This window comes from Nyctibius grandis, chromosome 5, assembly GCF_013368605.1.
Source record: "Nyctibius grandis isolate bNycGra1 chromosome 5, bNycGra1.pri, whole genome shotgun sequence".
Classification (NCBI taxonomy): domain Eukaryota; kingdom Metazoa; phylum Chordata; class Aves; order Nyctibiiformes; family Nyctibiidae; genus Nyctibius; species Nyctibius grandis.
In genome coordinates this window covers 7672315-7696825 of record NC_090662.1, presented here as the reverse complement: position 1 = coordinate 7696825, position 24511 = coordinate 7672315, and the positions used below count along the sequence as shown (strand labels likewise).

The 24511-nt window shown below is 44.1% G+C and overlaps 1 protein-coding gene across 1 annotated transcript in view; it reads right to left on the bottom strand.

Annotated features, from left to right (window-relative positions):
• The window catches only part of CAMK1D (calcium/calmodulin dependent protein kinase ID), a 240535-nt gene extending 217049 nt beyond the window's left edge, over positions 1 to 23486 (bottom strand). The window contains exon 1 of the mRNA XM_068401072.1: positions 23264 to 23486. Within this exon, the coding sequence (XP_068257173.1) occupies positions 23264 to 23355 (92 nt within the window). The 5' untranslated portion in view covers positions 23356 to 23486. The remainder of the gene's footprint in view (positions 1 to 23263) is intronic.
• Positions 23487 to 24511: the final 1025 nt, after the last annotated feature.

Sequence of the window (24511 nt, the reverse complement as noted above, 5' to 3'; positions counted from 1 at the left end):
TTAAAAATGAGGAGACAGCCTGTACTACAGCCTTTTAATTCATACCCAACAGACTGGATTTTTTTTGAATACAGATTTACAAGTGAAAACCATGTGAATCCACCTAATTTCTCATTTTTTCCCAGCTGGCTACTGGAAAAAAAAAAAAAAAGCAAAGGGGAATTTTTTTTTTCCTACAAAGCAATCAATTTAATCTGCTTTGAAGAAAAGATTAATTAAACTGACCCTACAACCAGATCCAGATGAACCAGATCTGACTTCTCAGCACAGGCACCGGAGCTAAGTTGTCTCAGGGTCAGGCACTCACAGCTGCTCTCAGCACCGCGGCCGGTGCACGAAGCCGCCTTCTCCCCGAGAAGATAATTCAATCCTCGCTGTTGCCGGTCAGGTTAAAAATCAAAACTGCAGAAAACCAGCATGCTTTTGGCTCTCGTGCAGGCAAGCAAGGTGATCACCCTCCCAAGAGCAGCCTCCTGGTCGAGGGGAGATGCACAGCAAATCAGTGCAGAAGCGTTGGCCCCCAACCCACGATAGCTCAACACGCCTGTGTGGGAAAGAAATACAAAATATGGCAAAAGGCAAGCACTGACAGATGGTGAAAATTAGTCAGTTGGTATTTTTTTAAAGACTGCCATGCAGGAGATACCCACAGATCCCATCCTCTTCCCATGTCACTCACTAACTTTGGGAGAATGAGGAGCAGGCTGGATTTTGCAGCCTCTAATCCCATCATGTTTGCAAAATCAGTTCATCTCTTCACGTCTGCCCCATTAAATGTTACAGAAGGCTCCAGCAGCTTCACTCCACCAACAGCCTCTTCTTTGGACTTAATCACCACAAATTCCCCAGGGTACGCAGTCCGTTACTTGCACTATGCAAGTTTCCCAGACTTAAAGGAAATTTTCCTACTTGGACGGGGGATCAGAAGGTATGGAAAGTGCTCTGCAATTATTGCTGAATCTGGAAAATAACTTTATTTCTTTGTTTCAGCTGCTACTGCTTAAAAGATGCATATGTTTGAGCTGTCCTCACTCCCCAGCCCCATGTTATGGAAATTAAACCTTCCCAAGAAATGCCTTGAGCGTGGCTGATCTTGGGCTATGGAGAGAAGGACCTGTGAACCGATGACCTCTGCTACAGGGTTCAAATGGTGTGTTTTGGAAGAGTTTTTCCTCTAGTCATTCAGAATGACAATTCTTTTCTTGTTTAAAGAGCGGGCTGTGCTGTAAAGCGAGGAGTTTGTGCTCGACCTGCATGCGGTGCATCTACACGGCATTTCGCAGACAGACGGGAGATCTTTCGGCCATGCTCCTCGCCAGCTGGACATCGGCCAGCCCTGAACTGGAAACCTTATAACAAGGCGGTCAGAGCTCACACAGCCCTGGAAAGGAGGATATTGTTCAGTGCTTCTCACTTTTCTGCAATCCAAGAATGATTAAACCCTTTTTTCCCCTTTTTTTCTTTTTTCATTTTTTAATTTTTTTCCGTTTTTCTTTTTTCCCTTTTTTCTTTTTCCCTTTTTTCTTTTTTTTATTCTTTTTTTTTTTTTTCAAGCCACGAAACCATTTTGTGCAGTGATTTTCCTTTAAAGCCACCTAAGAAGCAACTTAAACTCAGCACATCCAGCTATGACTCATATTTCCCCCACTCTCCTGCCCCCCTCCGGTTTTATTTGGCTAGAGTTGGGGGGTTTCGGGTTTGTTTTTCCAATTCTTGTGTGTTCTCACCTTCTGGCCCCCAACCATCCACAAACCCCAGGCAGCATAATACTGGTGCAGCAAGGCTTCACGCAAGAGAGGGACCACAGTTACACAACTTCAAAGCCAACGAGGCACCAGGCGACCAAAACCAGTCATCACTCCTGCGATTGACCATCTCCTCACGGCACAGAGAAAACACAGCTGAAGAAAGCCCTGATACGGAGCTGGATTTTCCACTTCCCACCTGCCCTTGCCTCAGCCAACTGTCCTCTTCCAAAACCCCCATTTCCCTAAAGAAACACCCAGCCAAAGCCATGCTCAGCCAGCTGAGTCTCCCCTCTTGCTGGTTTTACCATATGAAGGCAAAAAACAAGCTCTTCCAGCAGCCACTAAACCAGAAGCAAAAAATTCCTGGTTTTCTGTATCACAGACTGCTTGGGGTTGGAAGGGACCTCTGGAGATCATCTAGTCCAACCCCCTGCCAAAGCAAGGTCACCCAGAGCATGTTGCACAGGGTCGTGTCCAAGCAGGTTTTGAATATCTCCAGAGAAGGAGACTCCACAATCTCCCTGGGCAGCCTGTCCCAGTGCTCTGTCACCCTCAAAGGAAGAAAGTTTTTCCTCATATTTAGATGGAACTTCCCATGTTTCATTTTGTGCCCGTTGCCCCTCGTCCTGTCACTGGGCACCACTGAGAAGAGTCTGGCCCCATCCTCTTGACTCCCACCACTAAGGTATTTGTGAGCATTGATAAGATCCCCGCTCAGTCTTCTCTTCTCCAGGCTGAACAGACCCAGCTCCCTCATCCTCTCCTCATAAGAGAGATGCTCCAGTCCAGTATAATGACACAGAAGTAATTTCAAGCAGATTGGCCGCGTTGACGTGAAATTGCAGGATCCAAATCACCTTCCAGTGTAAATACCAACTGAGATAAAGAGTAGGCATGTGCTTTAAAAGCTCATAATCAGTATGAACACAAAAAAAAAATACCTCACAACTGCAAAGAGTAATGGTGACAGCTATTTTCAAGCAAAAGCAGAGTTAATGTTTAATCACTGTGGATGCTGCTTTTGCAGGGCAGAAGCAGGATCACACACTGGGTTACAAACCCGGTCTGAAATTCTCACAACGGAGGTTTTTTAGGAAAACAGCCCAACTGGTACAAGTTGGGATGCGTGTGGTTTTACTTTTTCTTTGCAAGAGCTTATTTGTAAATGACCAACATAAAAGGAATGTCTTATTTGTGCCAAATCCAGGGAGAGAGAACAGTGCTACCACCACCCTTGGAGGACTGAAAAAGGTCGTCTGAAGTTTCCAGCGATAATTGGAAATCTGGCAAGTGAAGCAAAAAAAAAGTGAAGAGAAGAAATTTAGGCCCAACCAAAATAATTTTGATTTTTGCTGGCATTATTTAATGGAAGACTTGACATGCAGTAAAAGGACTGGATCCAACCGAGAAAGAAGTTGCTGTACCCATCCCATCCCTGGGACAGCTGGGTTTAGCTCACAGAAAGGACACGAGCCTGCACAAGCCAAACTGCCGTGAATTTAATTGCCTAGCAATAGTCCCAGCAACGTGCTGCAAGATCAGAAACATGAAACACAACCAGTTTTCTCGTGGGTGAATACAGGCAAATCACATATCCACATTTTCAAGCTGGCTGTTGATCGAGGTAGCCCAGTTTGAGATACCTTTGGCCTAATTTCAGATGAATTAATCACCTGCAACTGAGCACCAGGGCTGTTAAAAGTTTACTCTTCACCTGTAAGACCGTGAACTGGCAGGAAAAAAGCCTTATGGCAGTGTTTATATTACTAACAGCATTCGCCCAGCTCAGTCCTCCTCAAATCAGTAGATCAGCTCCCCCACCCTGATGCAACGACTCTTGGTCTGTGTCAATCTTGGACTGGTTTCAGACGAAGAGGTGTTTTCACCAGCCCCCTCAGTCATGCAGGACTTTGCTCTTCCATTCGTCTCAGGACCCAAATGTCAGTGTCCAGGGATGCTACGGAGCTGCCTACAGGTATACCATACTATATGCCATTTAAGGCCATTTCAGACCCTCTCTGCTATTCCACCCAACTTGCAGCTCCTGCAGGGTGCCCATCTCCAGCACATACAGTGTCACCCCTGCCAGCTTCATGTGGCTGTTTCAGATTTCCTGGGACATCCCAAATGACACTGAATGCCTAAATTTAGGCAAATACACCCAACCCTTGTAGATGCAGTGAATCCCACCCAGCCTCTTTACTGCCTTTAAAAGCCCAGTAATTCCTGGGTAACAGCACGTTTGTCTGAAAAAGCAGTATTTTTCACAATCTTCGCAGATTCTGCAACGCACAAGGTGAAGAGATAATGTGTCCTTTCTTGCATTTCCTTAAGATTTTGAAAGATCACAAAGTTTTATGCAATCTCATCAGCCTCAGATGAGAACAAACCAAATTACAAGAAACTGTTTTTGTTCAAGGCCCAATTTACTGCCTTGGGTTATTCTTTCTGCTACAGCCCTCTTCCCAGAAAAACTAAAGCTATCCAAAAATAAAAACCAACACATTTCCTTTGCCTGTGATAGAGGAAAGTTATTTTTCTGAGCACTCAGAGTTTATTTTATTTTTAAAAGATTGCTTGATTAAATAGGAACCTATTAATATATTGAGTTTTCTTACTGCATTTTAAAGGACATTTAATGAAGGTTGGTGTTCCCTTATTGCAGTTTTTACGGAATTGAGAAAAATATTTATGGTGCATCAACAGCGTGCTAAGCTAAATAGTTTTTTCCCCTCTCACCCTGCCAAAATACTTCTGCGGTGATGTTTTACAAAATTACTTTGCAGGGCTCTGATTCACGCTTGTTGTTGCTCAGTGATGGGTGGGTGCGGGACATCAAGGGCCAGGCATCCCCACCAGATGTTGGGCTGCTCTGTTCAGTGACAATACCTGTTGGCATCAGTGTCCCAGCAGGGCTGAGGTCTGATCTACAGCTCCCATCCTACCCAGCTGCAGTGGCTGCAGAGGTCTCCCACGCAAAACCGTGGGCTTTTACGGCTGCCCCGACAAACTCTGGGTGGGATTGCAAACCTGGTCCCTTGCATTATGTAGAAATGTACAGAAATACAGAGGACAACCACTCAGGAGGACTGTTTGTGGTCACCTTGCAGCAGTCCATACCTGCCAGAAAAGCAATTAAGTACTTAATATTTTGGCTCCTGCTTAAGTTCCTTTGACTTCACATCTCTAATAGGGCTTTAGCGTGTGCTTGGGGATAAGCACACATGGCAGCGTGCATAAGCAAATTAATCATGCACCAAACAGGGTGAAGCTTTAATAAATGTTTTGGTGAACTGTGATTTTCCTTAAATCACTAAGGAAAATTCACTTCAGGAAAATCCCTGCACTCATGTAAAAGTGCAGTCATTGTATGCTTTGCTAGTGGAGCATTGGAAGTGTCTTGTAAGAAGTAAAAAGCTGTGCTAATAAAACCTGAATGGAAAGATCCAACTATTGGGACTCTAATTCGGGAAGACATCAGTGGTTTGCTAAATCACACCTCGTACAACACATTAGTTGAGAATATCCAGGTGGTTTCTTGACCACGGCTGCTCTCCTACCCACGGCCTGGCCGAGCATCCTTTTCTCCCAGGGCTCCTTGCTTATAGCAGCCATAGGTTGAAGAGTGAGACCTACAGCTATTCACCTTCCCTGTAAGCTTATGAGAAATTTGACAGGACATCCATCAGCTGGCACTGTTCTTCAAAGTGGAAAAAGACAGAGTGTTTTACCTTCCAACTATATAATTTTGCATAATAAAACTGTTTAGACTTGGAGATTTTTCTGATGAATGCCAAATGCTCTACAGCAGCAGCCTTCACCAGCAGATCTAAATCACGCAGCTCAAACAAAAGCCTGCTTTCCAATTTATGCTCTAACTTTACTTTTTTTCTAGAATCAGAGAAAATACTGAATGCACTCTGCCTACAAAAGGGCTTTTTAAAACAGTAACGCTGTGGTGACTGGAAACACAACTCCAGTCCTGCTGCATCTCACAGGTACCACTTTTTTACCCCATGAAGACATGGAAATTGAGACATTCCTCCAATGGCTTTAATTGTTTTTTGAAGGTGTTTCAAAAATCTTATCTCTTCAGGGTCACCGTGGCTCCTCGCCATGCTGACTTCAGTTACTGAACTGATTTTTGAGAGGCACAAACATTGCTTGACATTAAAAAACATAATTAACTAACACATCACTAATGCTATAGATGTATCTTTGAGGCAAGATCACATTGTCTTATCACTGGAGGGCTCTTCAGGGCAGTACAAATCCTTATCCAGTCCTCTGCAAATCCCACTCTGTTGGCAGCATGATGCCAAAACCGCTGTTATTTTCTGACTCCCACTTATAACCTGGATTGCACAGGAGGGGAAAACTGCCTCACAGCTTTACAGTTCCTCCCAGTTGTCTCCCTAACATCCATCCACCAGCAAACCAGTGCTGGAAAACCCATCAGCAGGCTGGAGCTGAGAGCTGAGAGACATTTCTGGAAGGTCTTTCTGCCTTGCTGGGATTCCCAGCACATTGAAAGATAGCAACAGTTTCTGAAAACAAAATGCATTTCAGTTGGGTTTGCTCTTGTCCCATTTCTAATGCTAGAGGTGGGGCAGTCCACCTCTTTTTGGAGTCAGTGGTATTTTTAGGAAAAGGAGCAGGTTCTTGCAGAAGCATGTCCCACACAAAGCATCACCTGCAAAATGCCAGCGTTACAGCTGAGTTCCCAACACACTCAGATACACCTTAAGGACAACAGGGGAGATTCTTACCATATTACCGTGACAAAACCAACACCTTACGTAGTACATTTTGAACATCTCACATAGCAAGCTCTAATTAGTCAGATCTCAAAGTGAGTTACAAAGTAGGTCGGTGACTGACAGATGGGGAAACCAGGCCAGAGAGGTGCTGCAACTTTTCCAAGGTCATAAAAACTCCCAGTGGCAAAGTCAGAAGTGAAACCCAAGTCTCCCAAATCATTAGCTAGTGCTCTTCCACCCAAATAATGCCTATACCACTAGTCTACATCATCTCTAAAGCTCATGACTTTACCAAGTCCAACTCCTGACCTTTGACCAGATATGGGTACCAATATGAGGGTACCAATACCGGTACACCAATACTGGGAGAACAGCAAGAACACTGGGTCAAAGAAACTGGTTGGCAAAGTAAAAGGAGAACCTGTGCTTTTGCAAATACCCTCGTGCGAGCTCTAATACACATGCACGGCCAGGAAGGCTCTCCGTATTTAAGTGTTCTACTGAATCCTGCCCATATGAAGTACCACAAAGACAACTCCAGCTCAAGGACAATCCAGCCCTGCTGGGACACCAGGTATTTCAGATCAGTGACCCACTTCTAATACTAAGCGTGCCAGTCTCCCTGTCTTCAACGGCACTTGGAGGACTCATTTCCCTGCATGACCCCACTTCTCCTCCCTGTCATTGCCACATGTGAGCAGTGCAGAGAGAGGGAAAGGATTTATAAGCGTCTCAAAATTAGTTTATGGCTGCCTCATCGACATCAAAGGCCAACTCTCACTATTTTTATTGAGAGCAGAGTTAGGCCACTACAGATAAATCCTGACCTAGATACTTTTTGACGCTTGCCTGCACTTGTCATGACCAGAGACAATGCCAGGAAGTGTAATTTCTATTGCGTTTCACAGTTCAGACACAGACACGGCAACTGCAATAAAATCTACCATAAATGCTGATGCCATCCGAGCTGAGGATGACGGGGTAAACTTAACATGACAGTGGGCTACACAGAAAGGAGGATGCTGTTCTGGACTCTTATGAGACAGCACGCATTTTCCTACTTGCATCCTCAGTAGACATCTCGTCCAGTGCCTGTCCAGTATTGCTTTTGCTGCCAAAAGCTTCATATCAGAACACACTTGGCTATGTTAAAAGCTAACAAGAAGCCCATCAACCTTGCAAATACAGTAAGTGATGTTTAAAGATGACTTATCTTGACTGTTTGTTAGACAGAGTTTCGTGTCAAGGCTTCAGGCAGGTCTAAAAGTTTATTCCACATCTCCCTGTGTTTAAGGGCAGCCAAATATAAACCCAAAGGCTGCTTTTCTCCGTCTGGGAGCTCTGATATGTTTGCAGACACGCTAACAATGAATTAAGAGAAACCAACATGGACACAGGGCCCAATACTTGCCTGAAACATGCCTTTTGGAATAAACTGTATTAATCTAGATATTAAATTATGTAGATATAAGGCCTTCCAATGTTCAAACTCCGTGCTCCTTTACTTCAGCGGAAAAAAATCAACATAATACCTTGCTGAAACTCTGTAATTTGTCCTTATGGACCACGATATACACAAGTATTCACAAAGAGTCACAGCAGAAACAGATGCCAGCAGATGGTATCATCCTGAACAAAATTCAATTAAGGACATTTACAATATGTCAAAAGTGCAGCTACAAAAACAAAGTGTAGACCTGTACATCTGTTTCTTAATGAAGCCACGAGTATCTGACAGTTAGCCAGCAAACCACAAGATAAAGACTGCAGACACACCAATAATAGATAAGGAAATACTGTACGTATTCAGATTCTTCAGAAGTCACCAGAAAATACAAGATGCTGAGCAGAAACTGAGTAACCAGATATTGGAAATCCATATGTCATGCATAAACGTAGCAAAAATATAAGCATACGAGTTTTTGGTATCACAGATTTTGTAAGGACTGTGATTTGCTCAGCAATTGTAGTAATGGGAGTCACATGGCAATGATAAGTTAAGAAATACTGTTCTCTTCCATGACACAATCCTCTGGCATATTTAAAAGGCTGCTGGGAACTCTGACACCTTGCCTGAAATAAAAAGAAAAGTGCTTACAATTCCCTAACAGCTGTTGACGACATCTCTGTTGAGAACCTAGAGACATACAGCGTTAGAGGCATCATGAGATACGCAGCCAGGTACATCGATGGCATCTTGTAGGCTGTATAAAACACAAATGAACTGAGGGAATCCCAGAGTTATTTGTACAGGGAACAAAAATCTCACATTCTTGAGTTCCCCATGGAGATGATGAGAGGTGCAAACATTTCACAGGAGGAAAAAACAATCTCTTCTGTGCCACATCTTCATTACAGCATGCTATTGGAGCACATTGGAAGGGTGGGGGCTCATTTATGGAAGAAAAGGGTAAGACCAGTGAACACCTGCTGCTGAAGATGGCATTTAGTGTCCACTGCGACAGTCCCTGTAACTTGTTATCAGTGGTTGCACATACCCGTTGCTACAAACAGGGACGGGACAGTCTGCTGCAACATGATGAAAGGTCTGGTATTAAAATAGATGATCGTATCACCTCCGTGTACAATGCTTGTTATTTAGCTCCTAGGGAACTCATACCAAGTTTCTCCTACATTTGCTGCCAAAGGAATAAAATATTCCGAAAGATTTACATTAAGCGTTAATAAGGGCTGAGGGCCAGGCTTCCTTAAGGACCCTGGAAAAATACAGCCTTAGCACTAAGTGAAAAACATACTCAGACTGTATGTTGGAGCAGTGCATCATTCATTATTGCCAAGGCCCAGGCGACAGCCTTGTTAGACCAGAGATGGATAAATGACAAATGATCTGGTGAATAATGTCACTGTGGGCTGTGTAGGACTTCCTCCAAGCCGTACCACCGAAAACAGATGACTGGGTAGGGATTATAAGGATAAAAAACACAAGCTTTAAGAATCACATACCTGGAAAAAAAGCACTGCATATTTATATTTAATCTGCTTTGTAAATTGATTTTGTCATGTTACCTTGTCAAACCATTGAACAAACTGAGTAATTGCTTAAGCAGCATTGATAGAGATGTGACAGATTATTCAAGCATTGTGATTCTTTGTTCTCGTATATCTCATTAAGAAATGATGATTGGTTCCATTTACAGCTCTTAAGTTGAATTCAGCAACAGCTGACACACGAATTCAACCTGGCATCTACCAATTTTTTATTGTTCTCAATCAGAAATTGTTCCTGGCGAAGTGGCTCTTACAAACCATTTCAGTGTAGTGGCTGATGATATTTTAACGATGTAAGACAGAAGGAAAAAAAATGCAACTGACTTCCCTGCTGATTTATAGCATCTATGGAATGAAAAGAAATAAAACTTATTGTACTTTGTATTTCTCCCCTTCCCCCACCTCCTTGTTGGAGGGCTATTTTTAATCTGTATCGTTTCATTAAATAAATGCCCAGCACATCTCTTCAAACAACTGGGCTGGCAGAAGATGCAAACTGCCCCGTGGGACATGCTCAGCCCCTTCCTCTCCTGTCCTGGAATTGCAACCTGTTCCTCCGCAGCCTTGTAACTTTATATTGCCATTTGAAACCTGAGCGTAAGGAGCATAAAACGTTGCTATTCCAGCGTGCTGCTGAGCAGTAGAGGCCTTTCTTGACTCCCAAAGGAAAACTTCCAAGCTGTGCACATCAAAGGCCGAATTTTACAGTCACTTTGCTCTCCTACAAATGATTTAAGAGAAAAATCAGAAGAGAAACAGGCCTGGTGTGCTTTTGTGTGCTACCCTCTGACTTCAGGAAGATCTATTCAGAGCATGAAGCCAATGCACAAGGAGACGTCTAGGAAGACATTTTACAGGCACCTTCCTAAGCCAAAACTGGTTTTTTGAATATTTTTCACAGAATCACAGAATGGTTAAGGGTTGGAAGGGACCTCTGGAGATCATCTAGTCCAACCCCCTGCCAAAGTAGGTTCACCTAGAGCATCTTGCATAGGGTCGCGTCCAGGCGGGTTTTGAATATCTCCAGAGGAGACTCCACAACCTCCCTGGGCAGTCTGTTCCAGTGCTCTGTCACCCTCAAAGTAAAGAAGCTCCTCCTCATATTCAGATGGAACTTCCCATGTTTCATTTTGTGCCCGTTGCCCCTCGTCCTGTCACTGGGCACCACTGAGAAGAGCCTGGACCCCTCCTCTTGACACCCACCCCTAAGGTATTTGTAAGTATTTCCTACCAATCTGCTTATCTTCCATATTTTGCCTTAGTGTTAAAGTACCAGACTATTTAAGCCACTGTTACGTCCCTAAGGTATTGCTTGAATAACAGCAGAAAAGGGAATTGATTACAGAAACTAATGTACCCACCACCACAATGACATTAGTAGGGTGGGTTTCTAATCGACATGACTTTGCAAGCCATAACCGTACAGCAGCAGAGGGCAAAAAGCAGTTGCCATCACCCTGTGAGCAGTGGTGCAGACCAGAGTTAAATGTGGTCAGTGAAGATACTTCAACCACCCCATCTGTGGAGGGGATCCCTCACAGGCTGTCCAAGACCGAGTTCCTAACATCAAGCACAATGTTAGTTAATTCACCCTCCACTTGCTGCAGTCAAGTTTGCACCCAAAAAGCTCTAACAGACTCCATCTTCTCCGTACCGCCTTCATTTCCCCACACCAAGGGTGCTTTATCTGAACAAATAAAGCCCTTAACTGACCCAAAAGAAGAGGCTTTACTGTCTTCCAGCTGTGCTTCCCAGCTGTGCACGCCTGCGGGATGTGACTACGGCACGGCACCCGACCAAGGGGTTTGTGCAGGATCTAGATAGGAGACGGAAAGCAGTGATTCAGAGCAGAGGTAACGTGGAGACGGAGAAGAGGAATAGGAAGGACTATCATGCTCACTTCTTATTTGACTGGTTCACCCCCATTAGCTAAATGAACAAGGGGGTACCACACAGTTCCTGTTTAAATCTTAGGCAAAGTGAGCATTTTCCTTCTAATATTTAAGAGTACCTACCAGAAGTATCTCAGAAATGGAGTCAGAGGGCCATGGGGGACCTGGGGCATCACAGAGCCGAGACCTCCCACCTTTGAGAGCTTTCCATAGTCTCTGGTCACAAACTAAGCAAGGTCAACCACCACGTATTTGAGCAGCTGTGGAGCACTATCAAAGTCATCCTTATCAAAGATGACAGGAGAAGGAAAAAGCCACTATCCCCCTTCCATTGCTGAAAGCAACTGACCGGTGAACAAGAGCAGATACACAAAACCATTGGTTGCACCCAAGTCTTATCTCAGTAGATGGAAGCACAAAACAAGGCATCACAAAAATGTCTATCAAGAAGTCACTGCATAGACAAAGGCATTTAGAAATCAGCTAAAACCAGTTTGCATCCAAGGACAAATACCTCCTCATCGCTGGGGATATCCTCATACTAAATTTTGGGTTAGACCCTTTATTAGGGATAACAAAGCTTAGATGATGTAAGCAGCCATGACTCTCCTGCCTTCACCTAAATGTAACCCAAATATAAAGAGAAATTCAAACTACAGAATAGATTAACAATGCTCACAATGCTCTTAGACAGTTTTTACCAAATGGCACAAGTCATTCTCTGTGTATTTATTAATTAAGCTAAACAACATGGGGAGGTTTAGATTGGATATCAGGAAAAATTTATTCACAGAAAGGATTGTCAAGCATTGGAACAGGCTGCGCAGGGAAGTGGTCAAGTCACCATCCCTGGAGGTATTTAAAAGCCGTGTAGATGTGGTGCTCAGGGACATGGTTTAGTGGTGGACTTGGCAGTGCTGGGTTAACGGTTGGACTTGATGTTCTTAAAGGTCCTTTCCAACCAAAACGATTCTATAATTCTATGATTCCACGAACATGCTGTGTGGCAAGAAACTAGCACTATATATCACTACATATCACTACTTATCGCTACATATCACTACATAAATAATATTTTTAATGTGTGGGTATATATACTTTTTTTATATATACATATGGACACTATATCTACTTATACGTATATAAAGGGCTCCTACACCTTCATCATAACCACATGGCAATACAAGATACAGATGTTACAGCATCACACCATCTTCAGAGCAAACACTGGCACTGAAGCTGCCACACATTTTAGGGCCCTTGACTGACAATGATTAAGTGTTGCCTGGTGCAGTGTACAAGCTGTCCTGTCCAAAGGACCCATGTCCGTGAATTTTTGCCGTTGTATATCTCCTGAACAAGCAGGAGGACCTACCTGTCTCTGGAGTCAATTAAGCTAAAAGCACCCCATTTAGAGGAGTCTTTCTTGGTATTTACCTGTAGCTGAATCCTGCTGCTCTGCTTTGCCCCAGACCTCTCCCTTTTGGTTTTCCACCAGTGCAGCTCCACTCACCTGCAGAACGAGCATGCTCTCAGTTTCAGTACTCGTTATGTTCTCTTTCAGCAGTGCCAGAAGGGCATACATCTGCTTTCTGGGCACGAATCATCTCAGCTGTCACTCAGGAATCCTAGAATCACTTTATTTTCTTTCCATTAAAGATGTAAGGTTCTTCAGAGAAACTCATTCAATGGACTTGCCTACAAAGCTCTGTGAGATTTTTTTTCCAGGGTCTCTCTCTTAAAAGAACAGGATTTATGCCCATGACATAAATCACATGGCTACGGCCAGGAAAATGAGTCACTAAAATTACTCCAGATAGATACACCTTAACGTACCCAAGAGCAGAAGCCTCCCTGCAGCCTGCAGTACCTGTATGTCCTGTGTCTATGTGCTTTTGAGAACCCTGTTTTTTTCCGCTCATTTCTTGGTACATTCTCCCCCAACATCTAAATATATAGCCTCCTGCTTCCTAAAAAGCATAAGCCATAAGTCAAATCTGTGACATGAACATTTTCCTTCTTTCTAAGTTATCCCTCTTGTGCCCCAGTGCCTGGGTCATTCGGCCAACAGGAGTCACACCATTATTCTGCTCCATAAATGTTTTTATCTAAGCACCTTCTTTCTCATGGTGCATCAAGTGACTCAGCTAATAAGTTGTTTGCCTCCTTCTTCTCTCCCTAAAGAAGGGCACACATGTGCAGCAGTCTTCTAGTAGGGGGGTTTGTGTTGTTTTTCTTTTTTTGTTTTACATTTGGGAGCATTTTATGTTGGGAAGTAGAGCTTGTTTGCTTTGTAATATTCAGGTTGCTATGTAATTACGCTAGAGAAGGTGTCTCAATACACTGTGGCTTGGACTCAGAGAAGGAGGTGGTGTTTTTAATGATGATCTTCATCAGCCCATGGAGAAGCTCAACTGTGTCAGATTTTCCCCTCAAAAAATGTTGCATCCCTTGAACAAATTAATTACACCCTTACAGCAAGAAATTCCATTAATGCAGAGGTGTGAGGCTGACGATGATCCCAGAGCTTTAGATAGTCTTTTAGATATCTCAGGCCCCAGCTACAAAATGTCCCGAAGTCAAAGACAAAGCCTTTGAATTTGTTCAGGTACTCTGCAAGGAAACAGGGTAGGGAGCACGAAACGAGTTTAATATATTCACAGCATCTTCTGCCATTGACAGTGCACACCATGCACTCTGCCGTGCCTGAAATTTCCAAAACACTGCAGGCTTCATGGCTGGGCATATTGTACTGATTTCCTTACGCTGAGAGGCAGGAGAAGACAAGAGCGAGCAGCGGGAGGAAATCTCCAAGCCAACTCAATATAACAGTGAAGGATTATTCAGGGATGCTCCGGCAGTCTCTCTCAGCTACGGCTGAATTTGATTAGCAACCTGCGCCTTCCTGGAGGAGTTTTCCACGTGGCTGCAAATCCTCTAAGTGCTCTTCTCCTCCCCCCACTCCCATCTCCCTTCTATGTTGTTTGCGTTTTTCTGTCATTTTGGTTTTTCCAGTTTTTCATCCAATAGTTTCCCTCATTTCAGCCCTTGCCCATCAGAGCAGGGATGGCAGGGTCACAGTTAAGTTGGAAAGTTGAAGCCTGGTTGAAGCTTGTTCCCTTGAATTATTTAAGCCAGGATGGGAGGATGGGATCCTGCTGGGAGCAATCCCACATTGCCCCAGGAACCACCTGGTCTGCTCCAGGTCTTTATAGCTCTGGGAAGACCTCGATTCCTCTGAGCATCTGTGAAACAACACAGCAATAAAGCACCCGCACTGTTACCAACAGCGTACAGACAGCGCTTTGCATCTTCAAATCTTAACTAGTAAAAACTAATTATATGCGATGACCCTGGGTGAATCACATATAAATAAACACATTTTGAAGACATTGGTGCTGACACAGTGCCCACTATTAAAAGAAGCAGGACGGTCCACTGCATAAGGCTGGAGTTAAGATTCAGGCTCAGCTCTGGGTTCATCAGTGACACACTTTCTTGTCTTTAACAAAACAGTGTTAGCATTTTTGTCTTATTTATTTAGATTATAAGTGCTTCTGGGTACGAACAGTCTTTTACTCTGGCGTTTGTAACATTCCTAGCTCAACAGTGCCTGATGTCATTTGAGGCCAATAAAAGGGATAGTAATAAAACCCCCATATATTTTAGACCTTTCATATTTCACTTGCTAGTGTCCAACCCTCGAATACACACCAGCTTTTCAGCCTCTGCAAATCTTTACATTTAAGCACGAGCGGCTCTGCTGTTTTATTTCGCACCACCCTCAAAAGCCCATCCATTTCTGCGACCAGTAATGTAGCTGGTGGGAGAAGGGCAGCCAAATTTCTCAAGTGCACACTCTCATGTTCATTTGCATCATTAAAAGTACCTCCCTTTCCTTCCTCCTGGAAACTGTAAGTACACTGAACTGTTTAGTTTATCTCCAACTGGGAATATAAGAAAGTCAAAACACAAATAAAAATAAATCCTCAATACATCTAAGCCAGCATGTTTTCTCTCACGCACTTCTTCCTCTTTCAACTCTTGAAAAAGGTATTTTAAGAACTATCTTCATGGTTATGTAGTCCACTTGTCCAAAGCTGTTGATATTTTAAATGTGACATATGATATTGCCCAGGAGAAGAGCAAGCAAAATCAGTGATCTATTGTTACAGAGGATCTCCAGCCCTGTGCTCAGCTGTTCTCTACACAGATCAGATCCAAGGAGAGCTTCCCAGCAGCTTTTTCTTAACACATACAGTGTTAAAAAAAAAAATGAAGCTTTTTAACTCAGCCAAAAAATTCTGCTAAAGAGTATTATTTTAATTTAACCTCATACAATCTGTTTGGTGAGTAATTCTGGCAAAAAACTCAATACACAGCTTTCAACATGAAAACATCAGTGAAGGGCCTTGAAAAGTTTATTAACAATCTGTTATTTATAGTTTTCTTTTTAAAAAATGATTGACACAACATTCAGAGGAAAATTATAGGAACCGCCAAGTCAGATAACAAAAAAAAAAACATATCAGTGTTAAGATTTGATAGAAAGGCTTTAAGGACCAGTATGATTTCTAGAAAAGAGAAATATTCTGATTGCTAAGCTATTTGTCATTCAGGAACAGCCCAATCACACATGTATGTTTGAAAACTATTGCTATTGTTGTAAATTATTATTTACAGAAAAGCGCTGAAATGCAAGGTGGTTTGAATTCCAATGAAAATGACAGATCTCTGCCCCAAAGAACTTTTTATTCCTCCTTTCATTCATTACCTGTTTACTAACAGTACCTGTATAGTTCCAACTTGTTTTCATGCTACCTAAAATGACTAGAAAATTAGGTCCTGTTAAATATTAATGAATATTATTAATGAGTATAAAGTGTGACCAGTTAAGTGAATACCATTACTGGCAATAAATTCAGAATCGTATTATAAATGCTTGTTATTGTCAAGCAAACCAAAACAATACAACTTTATTCAATATTAATTGTATCCTTGGATGCTTGAAAGGATTAAATAACTCCAACCAATACTCTGCACGTAGTCAGGAGAATTGTGTGTGAAGGGCAACAAAAATAATTGAGGTCAATCACCAAGGTAGAGAGAAAAAAAGGCAAAAAGGAAGGAAAAAATACAGAAAGAGATATTTCTGCTCCTATGTGAAAGCAGATGGAGGGTGAAGGAAGCAGACAGGCTGCTCCAGATGGCAGGAGCGGCAGCAAAGAAGGCTCTCACACCCACTGTGTTGTGGCTGCGATGGGAAGAGTAGACTTTTGGTTAAAGGATTACCATAGGACTCCAAAGAGTTGGGATCAGCTCCATACACTACCTCTCCACCAGGTCTTCAGACCCTCTGGGTTTTGCTTGTTGAGAGCTTTAGGGTATCAGCTATCTCTGTGGCTGACAAAAAAACGCTAATATTTTAATGCATGCTTTGCCCTCAGCTCACACCTACACAAAGAGCAGTTGCGGACTTGGTATTGGTTATATTGAGGTCCTGAGTAGCAATACTGAGTTTTGGCCTAGTCAAGGGTCACATTTTATAATCACAGAATCACAGAATGGTTTGAGTTGGAAGGGACCTTAAAGATCGACTAGTTCCAAGCCCCCCTGCCTTGAAATCCTTTGATTATAGAGTATTTTGGAATCTTATTTGCCTAAGCCCTGTGCAAAAAATAGGGGGGGGAAATAGTCCAAATACCCTATTCCAACCCTACCCCAATATCTCACTGCCACCTTGCCAATCAAGCACAATTCTTGGTTGCACAGGCATGCAGGTGAGCAGGTATCCTCTGGCAGCAGGGAGCTCGGACAGTACAAAGATGTACTTGAAAGAGAATAGCCATGGAAAAAGAGACAAGGCAGGGCAAAAAGAGATAAAGCATCAAAATTAGTAGAAAATAAGGCTCATGAAAGATGCATGAGCACATATGTGAGCTGACAATACAGCAAAATTGGTGTCTCCAAAATTATCTATTTACCTGAAAGCCTTTGATTATTGAGTATTTTGGAATCTTATTTTTAGACAATGAAAGAAAATCGACCTTTATGCTACACTACTGCCTCAAACAAGCACTGTCCAAAACGCACCCACGAACCATGCTTGGAGAGCTGTCATAAATCCCTTCTCACCAATGGCTGCAGATCTTTTTCACAATCCTCTCCTTTAAATCCATTGGCCATCTTGCTTTTCTTTTTTTCCCCGTTTCAATTCCAGCTGAACGTTCAAACCTGTTGTTTTCTGTAACCGTTCAAGAGAGACCAACAATCTACATTACAAGATACTACAATTCACATTGCAAATATTAGGGACTCATTATTTTTAAGCCTCGAAGAACACACTGGATAGTAAACTGTGCCACGTGATAGCAAACAGGATTACTTAGTTTAAAACAAATGTGTCACCTTAAAGGAGTCCTAACAGTATTTTTCTGCTTGCCCTATATAGAGTGCACAAACTAAAACATCTGAGTTGTTTCACAGCATTAAGTTAAACTTTAATACCTGGACTTCAGCTTTCACTCCTCCTCCCACAGATGCTAGATGTGCTGTAGGTACCATGCACCTCTTAGCACAAATTATTCCACGTGGTTTTGATGGTGAGATTCCCAGAGTTACAGATTTTAAGGTCAGAAATGACCACGAAACGTCTTCCTCTGTAAACACGGACAAGAGGGTTTTTCCTGGTGACTCCTGCACAAAGCCTGAGAGCTTTCAGATGGCAAAAGGATTTCTCCCAGCAAATCATCCCAGAGGAGATGGGAACCACTTGCCTTCATAGTTTGCTCCCATGGTTCATCAGCCCTCCCCCTGAAAATGTGTGCCTTAACTTCAGCCCTTTGGGACACTGTATTTTCTCCCCTGAAGATATTTTGTAACATGAAATGTTTCTTTAATGTAATTTTAAAAAAAAGGAAAACAGTGAACTGAGAAAAAGGTGAAACAGTCTAGCAGAGCCACTGCTGCCTCACTGGGGTGTTGTAAGAGAGAGGCAGAAATTGCTGGTAATGTCAGCAGAAACATGAAGATCAGACAAACTCTTCAATCTTCACAGGGAGTATGGAGCTAGAGGAAGCACAAATATCAACATGTTTCTTTACATCTTGAGAACTTCCAAAATCAGAAGTGAAAAACAATTGAGTAACTTGCATGATGCCTCAAGTTAAATGGCTAAACAGTGATAATTTGTTGTGTTGAAACCAACACAAGTGCTTTTGGCACACAGTTGATGAGAAGGGAAGATCTTTGACCAGAGACAAACAGATCCTGAGTCTGCTGGTACCTCCCAGCACCTCCTCTCTACACGGCAACTCAAATGCATGAGGCACCTCCGCAAGGATCTGTCCTCACCACCAACGTCTTCTCGCTGGTGGAAGTCAAGGCTGACTGCCTGGCCTGAAGCACATCACCTCCGTTAGCCTTGTCCTCCAGGAAGGTCTGAGCAACCAAGAACAGATGAGAGCATGAGGTGGACCAGCTCATGAAAAGCCTAAATGACAGTATGAGACTGCAAGCAGGGGAATCACAGAATCACAGATACCATGAAGGACATGAGAGGACAAAAACACAGGAGATAGCATATAAGAGTTTGTGATAATGTGTGTGTGTATGTGTGTGTGTGTGAAAATAGATGTGAGAGCAGGACGTGGAGTGACTTCATTTCACAGCATGAACAAGCACGTATGGGTGCGTGGAAGAGTCATGAAGAGCACCAGGAGCCCATCAAATGGCATAAGAGTATGGAAGAGACACAGATGAACCAAAAATTACAGTAGAGCCCTCGAGAAAAACAAAACTGCCTATAAGTTGTCTCTATACTGTATTTTAGGAAAGTACTGGACACATCATTGAAGCGTATTTGTCTTCCCACCCGGCTCTTACTATGTTATGGCTATAACCATGCAACTCCCTGAGTTATCATTACTAAGCTTTAAGGAATCTACCGCATCATTTTTAAGGACAGCACCAATATTTCCATAGTTACTAAACTTGAGCCTTTCTAAATATTATAACTTCATCATAACTCTAATGTCAATAAGGCCTAATGACAGATGCCTTAGAAATGCGGGGCTAATCCGATTAGGCAGACCAAATGGTTGGAGGTTTTCCTCTTTGCCTGGTGGATGACATGGTGTATCTTATTACTTCTTGGAATGTCAAAATCTGAGTTTTAAAACGCCTTAGACAGAATATCATTTAAATATGGAGAAAAAATGGTATTTCAGTGATCACTCATCTTCTTATCAGATTCCTGCTGTTGTGAAACTTCACCTCTCTCAAGGGCTGGGTCAGAAATCCCCCTCTCCAGGCAGGCTTGTGAATTGATTAGAGCTACAATAGGTGAATTTGTGGACATTTAAAAAGATAAGCAGTTAGTCAGATCCTCTTCTTTCCTCAAGCCTACCTGTCTTGACTTGGGAGGGACTCTAAACTGCATCAGCTGAGGATCTGGCCCGCTGTTATGATTTTATTTTATCCTAGATTTACTTTGTGTATTTCTTTCTAGCTACTTTTTCAGGAACTGTAATTTCTCTTTCAATGGCTCAGGAGTGAACAGGTCCAGTTTCAAGAAGAGGCGCCCACTGAACCTGCACATACAGAGCGTGGTTCACTGCCGTGTTACTGCAGTCCTGCATGGACCAGCACCGCCAAACTGAACCCACCCAAGAATGGATCAGGGCCATTATATATATTTTATATATAATGACATATAAAATATATTTTATATATTTATATTTTATTTATAATATATTTTCTTGATTAATATTACCAAAATATTTTGTTGACGCACTGGTACCCAAGAGGTTGCAGCCACAAACGAAGATTGCACATGCTTAGGGACTATGTAAATACAGAACAGGGTAAATACAGGTTTGGGTACCACCTGAGCCAGCCACGGCATTGCTGGTACCTTCTTTAGGAAAACACAATTGCCCAACAGCACTGAGCAGAGCAAACAACACAGACCTCAGCCACCAAAGGAAACAATTCTTTGGGTGGAAAGGCTACTTTCTTACATCTGGAGGTGACGTCCAAGTCAAGATGCCTATTTCAGTATCAGTGTGGCTGGACATGATTTACAGGGATGTGTAAATAATTAATTCCAGCTCTGGAAGAGAGAGCTGGGTACTCATTAGAGGTTCCTTGAAGCCCAAATGATATAATGATTAACCAAGTTATGATCTTTTTAATAATTACAGCAATTTCAACTCTCCCATGTTAAAGATCTGCTAAAAAGCTTTTCTTCAGATGAAAGACTCCTTTCAGAGAACAAATCATTAATGGAGTATACACATAGATTTAACATTCACAAATCAATGCACTTGAAATAAAACCGGTTTTTAAAGTTTCTCTTTCACTTTCTTCCCTGATTTGGGGGTTTAGTGCTTTTTTTTCTCTAACCAATTTTACCACAGGCAGCTAAGAATGCTGCATCAAAAAAAGCCGGTTTTCTGATAAAAGTGCTTTTAGCACTTTGGCATTCCTGAAATGGAAGGTGGCAGAGAAATGCAAAATACAGCTACTACACTAATACAGTGCATCTCGTCTGACACACCAAGTTTTTCACTCCAGGTACATCCATGCTAGAGAAAAATCTGTTAGATGGTGAGATCAACCAATGGATGTCCCAACACGATTCAGCATTACACTGCAGGAGGGATCAAAGCAGATTTTATCCCTGCTCCTAAATAATGCCAGAGGAAAACATTTTGGTCCAGATGCTTTAAAGGCATTTAGACTTTTGCTTAATTCCTATTTAAGTACTTTCCTATCAATAGCTAAGAATGTGTCCCATCATTTGGACTCCTGTACCCTGTATATCTGCTGCTCGAGTCAGGGAACAGACCTTCACTGCCTTCCGTGGGAATGGGACAAGTTGCTTTAATGATTTGCACAGTGATGGCCTAAATTTTTTAGAAGTTTCACACCCTGATAAGGCACACCAGAGCTGGAAGGAACTGCAGGTGCTGCGTTGGTGGGTGGCCAAGGACAGGACCAAAACTCAGATTCAGATCTTCTAATTATCAGCCTGCTCTCCAAAACGAAGGAATGCACAACCAGAAGGCAATGGATGTGTAGGCTGTTAAATGCACATACATTCATCATTAAATATGGCTGTGCCTGGGAAGGAAAACAGCTCTATTTTCTTTATACAGGCCCAGGTTTGTAAACCACTTATTTTAATTTTCTAAAACTTTCTAGATTGACTGTTAAGTTTAAAAACTTCACAGCTTCCATTCTCATCAGAAAGGACTTACAAACCAAGCTGTGAGACTAAGAAAATGGTTAATAGTTTGAGACACTAATTGGCCATATTTAATGAATTTAATTTGCAACAGCCGTGCTAATATGCATAACTATTAACTCTGACCAACTTTACCTTCCTTGGGACCTACACCTGCTCCCATTAACTTCAGTGGGATACAGATCAAGATCACTAATTCTTTGTGGACCTCTTCAGTGGCACAAATTAACCCTCGCAGATGGCTTCATACACAGCAACCAGGAAGATGATAGAGAGATGTACAATGGAAACCACAGCAAACTGTCCTGCTGCTCTAACAAATCTCTTCGCATTAAGACTTTCCTCCCCAACACCCCTTCGCTCAGGAAGGGACCTGCGTGCCTAAGGTGACTAGCAGGGACACATCTCTCCCGGCACGAAATTCTGACAGCAAAAACTCAATGAAGGTGACAAGAATACACCATAACACTTCGCTCTTATGCTTCACTTTGCTTCTTCAAAGACCTGGACAGACATTAATTTCACTTGCTAAGGTGGTGTTTTTCTGAGGGCTACGCTACCTGCTCATCACAACGGAGTTGCGTGACCCACCTCCATATTAAATGACCAGCCTGATCCTTAGTCGCAGTTTGTTCATAGGAAATCAGTGAGCCCGTGAACCAGAAATACTCTGTTTATAGAGAGCCCTCCCTTGGAAGCAGAAAGAAACTGAAATATTACAGTCGAAACTTGTTCAACCGTATTTTGGAAGTGGCACGCGGAGTATGAGAAGCACTACTTGGGATTAACGACGCTTCGTTTAGAGACATGCTCAAAGTTGCAATTAAAGCAGGGGGACACAGCAAAGAAGAGCATTCCCAATACAACCGCATTTTAATTACAATGTATATACATACAGCAGCCTATGTGCTGACCTCCTTCAGCACTCCCGGCTCTCCACCTCTACAATACCCTACAAGCAAAGATTTGTTTTAACAAAAATAAAACTCTGCTCAGCCAAAAAAGCACCAGCCTGCGCCCCGCTCCCTTGCACCATCTGCGCATGTTTATTCTCAGCCTTCTGAAAAAAAAAAAAAAAACACAAAAAAAAACCCCTAACGTTTTACTAATCTTTATGCCCCGCCACTATAAATAACAGAAATAAACCCCAACAACACTGAAGCAGCGTAGCTAAAGCACATCCAATCCACTCCGATTATTTCTGCTCGTCTGTCCACGAATAGATGCGGCCATCGGCTGGAGGGGGAAGCGTGCGAGTCAGACCGCATTTATTTACAGTTGCACTATCAAGAACAACCCTTTCCCCGTCTCCTCATTCGATGAATATTTTAAAACACTTTTTTCCCCCCTTTTTTCTCTCTTTTTTTTTAAGAGGGGTGAGGGGCGGGGTGTTAGCCCAGCTCCTGCCCCACAGTTATATTTTTCTCCGTGTTTCCAGATCGCCCTGACTTCTTGTTCGGATGGATGAGCGGGGTGCGATGCCGAACACACAAAAGCCCACATACACCCCCTGCCACGCACCCACCCGCGGAGCGACCCGCGCACCCGCGCAGGGAAGGGACATCCCCGCTCCGCGCCCCCCCCCAGCCGCTCCCCGCCACCTACGTCCCCAGCGTCTCCTTGAACTCGAAGATCTTCTTGATGTCCTCCGCTTGCTTCTTCCAGGAGCCGCCACCGTCCCCGTTCTCCCGGGCCATGGCCGCGGTGCTCAGCCCCCGCGCAGCCCCGCGGATGCTGGGCCGGGCGGCACCGAGTCGCCGGGCGGCTTTTGCTTTCTCTTCTGCCGCTGCAGCAGCGGCGGCTGCTGCTCTTTCTTCTTCCTCCTCCTCCTCCTTTTTCTTCTCCCCTTCCTCCTCCTCCTCCTCCTCCTCCTCCTCCTCCTCCTCCTCCTCCTCCTCCTCTCCTCACACTTCCTGCCCGCCGCCGCTTTTATTTCCTCCGCGCTCCGGCGGGCTCCGCGAGTGTCACTTTTCCTGGGCTATTTCCTCCCAACTTTCTCTGCCCCCCCCCTCCTTTCCCCTCCTCTCCCCTCCTCCTCCGCGCTCCCCCTCGCGGAGTCACTCGCGGGGCTGGCCCGTCCTTCCCTCCTTACGCGCCCCGCGCAGCAACTGCGCGCACCCCCGGCTTGCGGTCACTTTGGTCCCTGACAGACCCACCCCGCGAAAAAGTCCCTTTTTTTGTTTTTTCCTTTTTTTTTTTCTGGAGGGAGGTCACTGTTTCTCCCCCCTCCCCGCCCCGTCCCCCACCGTGCGGGGCCCCGTGGGGCGCTCAGCCTCCCGGGCGCGGTGCGGTGCGGAGCGGTGCGGCCCCGCCGGCACCGGGCGCAGCGGCTGTGCGCGGTTGTTATGGCAATGGGAGGAGGAGGAGGAGGAGGAGAAGGGGGGAGGAGGAGGAGAGAGAGAGGAGGAGGAGGCAGCCCCGTCGCTGCTCTGCTGCCTGGCGCTGCCCCTCCTGACTGAATGACTGGAGATAATTCGCATTGCACCAAAACCGCGCACGTCAAACGGGAGGGGAGGGAAAGCAAAGGGAGGGAGGGAAAAAAAAAAAAGGAAAGCAGGGGGAAAAAAAATTAAAAGCCATACCACAAGCGGCCGGGCTGCCTGGGCGGGCGCTGCGCGGAGCTGCGCGGGGAATGCGCGGGGCTGCGCGGGGCTGCGATGCGCCGGGATGCGCTGGGGCAGCGGTGCCCCCCCCACACCACCACCACACACACTCCTGGGATGCAAAAACACCCCCCTTGGCAAGGGCCACCCTTAGCCAGCACAGCCCGCGGTGCACCCAGCGAAGCAAGGGGCACCCACCCACCAGGGTCACCGCTTTGAGCAGCACCGAGCCCAGAGGCAGGTGGATGGG